Source organism: Camellia sinensis, chromosome 9 (assembly GCF_055761805.1).
Source record: "Camellia sinensis isolate YWXY chromosome 9, ASM5576180v1, whole genome shotgun sequence".
NCBI classification, from domain to species: Eukaryota; Viridiplantae; Streptophyta; class Magnoliopsida; order Ericales; family Theaceae; genus Camellia; species Camellia sinensis.
In genome coordinates, this window is record NC_138969.1 from 29,574,651 (window position 1) to 29,579,795 (window position 5,145).

The 5,145-nt window shown below is 43.8% G+C and overlaps 1 protein-coding gene across 1 annotated transcript; it reads right to left on the reverse strand.

Moving 5' to 3' along the window:
- Nucleotides 1-1,461: 1,461 nt before the first annotated feature.
- On the reverse strand, nt 1,462-4,504 carry LOC114313490 (uncharacterized). The gene is made up of 5 exons (XM_082888876.1): nt 3,952-4,504; nt 3,114-3,840; nt 2,619-2,744; nt 2,253-2,434; nt 1,462-2,009 (listed from the first exon to the last, which is right to left on the reverse strand). The coding sequence occupies exons 1-5, from the start codon at nt 4,502-4,504 to the stop codon at nt 1,462-1,464; spliced, it is 2,136 nt and encodes a 711-aa protein (XP_082745002.1).
- Nucleotides 4,505-5,145: the final 641 nt, after the last annotated feature.

The following is a 5,145-nucleotide window of genomic DNA, read 5'->3' on the forward strand; positions in this document are numbered from 1 at the left end:
TCATGGTTAGTAGAGGCCGGTCTATGACCGGGCGAGCGGGGGTGCTCACGAAGTGACCTTCCCCAATCGTACCCAAGTTCCCGAGCCGAGGCAACTTTGGTGATAACGGACACGTGGCCTTCTGGCACCGAGTCAAGGTTTCCTAAATTTCCCAAAATAAAATATTTAGGTGGCGACTCTGTATCTGGCAAAGCAGTCCATGTTTGGCACTACTTTTTCAAAAATCAGTTTCTCAAAATGATTTGCCGGATTTGGACTCTTTGGTTCAGATTAGGAACCGTGACATTTTAAGAGTCCGAGCTGTAGTGACCCCAAATGAACAGAACGGGAGCTCACCCTCCCGGGGCGTTCGGGGGACGTCTACAGTATGATATTGTTTTTTTTAGATAGTGTTTGAAAAACAGAGATTACAGCAGAATAAGACCAAAAGGAAAAATAGAGAAATCATGAACCAGCAACATCAAGATGAATAGCCGAAGCAACCGAAGTCGGAACCTCTTCCATCCAAACACGTAACCCCGAAGAGGAGATAGCCAATCTAGCCAAACGGTGAGCTACCACATTGCCTGTGCGGCGAACATGGCTTACCATGAAGGAATGAAAGGAGGTCAAAATTTGACGAGCTTCCATAATAAGGGGACCAAACCCAGCGAGCTCAAAATTAGTACAATTTGCAGCCATCAGAGCATCAACCACAGTCAATGAGTCCCCGTCCAAGTATACATCTGCTAGACCAAGATTGTGTACAAACCGAACAGCGCGTAATGCTGCCTTCTCTTCCACGAAATCTACATCCAAAATTAGCCCCACCTGTTCAGAAAGAGAGGCCATTACTTGAACAGCCGAAGCAACCGAAGTCGGAACCTCTTCCATCCAAACACGCAACCCCGAAGAGGAGATAGCCAATCTAGCCAAACGGTGAGCTACCACATTGCCTGTGCGGCGAACATGGCTTACCATGAAGGAATGAAAGGAGGTCAAAATTTGACGAGCTTCCATAATAAGGAGACCAAACCCAGCGAGCTCAAAATTAGTACAATTTGCAGCCATCAGAGCATCAACCACAGTCAATGAGTCCCCGTCCAAGTATACATCTGCTAGACCAAGATTGTGTGCAAACCGAACAGCGCGTAATGCTGCCTTCTCTTCCACGAAATCTACATCCAAAATTAGCCCCACCTGTTCAGAAAGAGAGGCCATTACTTGGCCCAAACTATTACGAGCAATGACGCCTAGACCCGATACATGTTGCTCTTTACCAATTGCGCCATCAAAATTTAGCTTAAAAACCCCCACATCTAGAGGCAACCAAACAGCCAAAGATGTCAAAAAGGGCATCTGGGGAAGATTAACCTGAGCACCAATAAAAGTCGAAAAACTATTAAGCGCGATGGACGCCACCTCCCCAGCACAGCTATTGGTTTTTGCAAAAACCATTTGATTACGATGTAACCAAATTCCTCAGCACATCGAAAACACAAGGCCCAAAACTGCAGAGCCATGGGATGAAGAAATTCGCCAAATCCAAGCAAAGAAATCACATGTCAACCCCAGTTGCCATAAGTGATCTAAACCCGCAGCCAACCAAACCCGTTCGGCAAACTCACATTGAAACAAACAATGGCGCACAGTTTCCACCCCCTCACAACAAACCTCACAGCAATCAGTAAGAGGGATTCGTTTCTTAATTAGATTTGCTTTAACTGGCAGAACATCGAGACAAGCTTTCCAAGCAAACACACGAATTTTTGGTGGAATTTTTAACTTCCAAACCATTTTCCAAAAAACAGCAGAAGTGATCCCATCCTCTGAAGAACCAGCATTCATGTCAATATTAGATGTAGCCAACTCGAAAAGATATGCCGACTTGACCGAAAAAATCCCATTCTTAGAGTAATGCCAAACAAGAGTATCCTCGAGCCAATTTCGACAAAGAGGAATTGCAAGAATTATGGGAGCATCAATCGAAGAGAACATAGAAGTGATGATCTCCTCATTCCAGTATCCCCCTATCCTTATCAATCAGAATCGAAACAGTTGCATCCAACAGCAAGTCCATAGGTGGAACAATAACTCGGAAGGACAAAGGACGTGGAATCCATTGATCCCCCCAAACCTTGGCCCTTCGACCATCACCAATTCGCAATCGCAACCCAGATTGTAAGAGAGATCTCGAACCATGAATACTTCTTCAAGTTAAAGATGGATTGCAACCCAATGAAGCATCCAAAACAGAGGAAGTAGGAAAATACCAAGATTTGAGCAATTGCGCGACCAAGGATTCAGGATGCTTGAGAAGCCGCCAAGCTTTTTTTGCAAGCATCGCCCTATTAAAAGCCACCAAACTACGAAACCCCAAACCTCCTTTTTGTTTCGGTAAGCAAAGTTTGCTCCACCTAAGCCAATGGATCTTCCTTTCTTCCTCACGTTGTCCCTGCCAAAAGTGACTTATCATTGAATCAATTTCATAACAAAGGCCCACCGGTAACATAAAACAGGACATGATGAAAATAGGAATAGCTTGTGTAACGGCCTTAATCAAAATATCACGCCTTGCAGCAGACAAAAACTTTTCTTTCCAACCATTCAATCGTTTCCAAATATATGTCTTGATATACCCAAAAACCTCCCTTTTTGATACACCCACAAAGGTGGGCATACCCAAATACTTCCCATTTGTTTCCATAGCCTCCACTCCCAGTAGATGAGAAATGGCTTGTTTGGATTGGTCATTAACATTCTTGCTAAAAAATACCGAAGACTTAGCCAAATTGACTTTTTGGCCCGATGCCTCCTCAAAAGCACTCAAAGTGCGCATTAAAACTTAAGCTTCATCAAAATACGCCTTTGCAAAAACCAAACTATCATCAGCAAAAAAGAGATGGGACACCCGTGGCCCTGAATGACTCAACTTCACACCAGATAACAACTGCCGCCGAACAACATTATTTATCATACATGAAAGGGCTTCAAGCATATGGATAAATAAATATGGAGAAATGGGGTCCCCTTGATGCAATCCCCGCGAGGGAAAGAAACGCGGTGAAGGCACACCATTAATAATCACCGAATATGAGACAAAGGACACACACTACATAATTAAAGCGACAAACCTTGGAGCGAAACCCAAACGAACCAAAATACTCTCCAAGAAAGCCCACTCAACACGGTCATAGGCCTTACTCATATCAAGCTTTAAAGCCATATAACCATCAGACCCATTGCAACGATTTTTGAGCCAGTGAAAATTTTCAAAAGCAATTAGAACATTATTAGTGAGGAGACGGCCAGGCCCAAAAGCACACTGAGATTCCGAAATCACTGACGGAAACACCAATTTAAGTCGGTTTGCAAGTACCTTTGAAATTATTTTGTAGACCACATTGCATAAACTAATAGGCCGAAATTGTGAAAAAGATTTAGGTTCCTTCAACTTCAGAATTAACACAATAAAGGTTTCATTCAACAAAGAAACATCTTGCCCCCTATTGGGAAAACCCAAAACCGCACCACAAACAGTCTTACTGGTAATGTGCCAAAATTTTTGAAAAAATAAAGCCGGCTTACCATCAGGCCCAGGCGCTTTTGTGGGATGCATTTGGCACAAAGTAACTCTCACTTTATCCTCCGTAAACGAAGCAAGTAAGGTTGAATTCATGGCCTCAGTAATAATGGGAGACACAATCTCTAGAAATTCTGCTCCATAACTTGAACTAGAGGCCTTGAAAAGGTCAGGAAAATAATCCAAAGCAGTTCGTTCAATCGCCAAAGGTTCGGAAACCCACCTTCCCCAACCATCATTAATACCTTGAATTTGTTTTTTTTGATGTCTCTGCGACGCTGTTGCATGAAAAAAAGGAGTATTTCGATCCCCGTGCCATAGCTAATTGGCCTTAGACCGTTGAGACCACATGATAGACTCGCGCTCCAAGACCTCATCAATGTCCTTACATAACAGCAGAATTTCTGAGGACATATCTTCAGACACAACTGGTTGCGATCGTAACCATTCGAGACGTTTGGTCTTTACCCTCAACTGATTTTGAAGATGTCCAAACTGGTTACGACTCCAACCTTTCAATTCTGCACTAGTCCGAACAATGTTCCTCTGTAAACCATCTACATTTGCAGTAGAAACATCACCATTCCAACAATTGGCAACCACTTGTTCACATGATTCCTTCCGCAACCATATCGCTTCAAAACGATAAACTCTTCCCCATCTCGGACCAGGCTGAGACCTAACCCGACGCACTCCGAAACAATCCACAAGAATAGGAGAATGGTCAGACACCAAGCTCACAAGAGTATGAAGATGTGCTTCAGGGAATAATGTTTGCCACTCATCAGTTACCAATCCCCTATCAAGACGCTCCCGAACCAAACCCGAGGCACGATTATTACACCATGTAAATTTCCCGCCAATAAAGCCCATATTAGAGAGGTGACAATCACTCAAAGCCTGACGAAAATCCTCCATTTGCAACCTATTTCGAATAGCCATACCACACTTCTCCGAATCAAAAAGAATTTCATTAAAATCGCCGGTACATAACCACAACGATTACTACCATCATGAAGTCAGCGTAAGAGTTCCCATGAATCCCTGCGTTTGACTACCTCAGGATGACTGTAAAACCCCGTGAAGCGCCACGCCCGTACCCCCAAATCCTCAGTCACCAAAGCATTAATATGGCCCACAGAGTAACTTTTCATTGAAACCTTAACATTAGCAAACCATAAAAGGGCCAAACCCCGTGACAAACCGCAATGGTTTACTGCAAGACAACCACTAAATCCCAATTTAACACGAATCCTTTCCAAATCCCGAACTTGAAGCTTAGTTTCCATAATAAAAACCAAACAGGGACCTTCAGCCTTCAAAAGAAACTGAAGATAACGAACTGTTCGAGGGTTCCCAAGCCCCCGACAGTTCCAGCATAGGAGACTCATGGCGATCGGCAGGGCTGAAAAATAGCTACCACCGTTGAGTCAAAAGAGGCAACCAGAGTCGTAGTCGGCAAAGACATGCAAACCCGTTTACTAGATTCCATAACCACATTAGAATTCCCTGCACCCTCATAATCCCGCGCTCGTTTCCCACATCCAACAGGAGGAAGAGTAACCAATGAACTGGAAGCACAG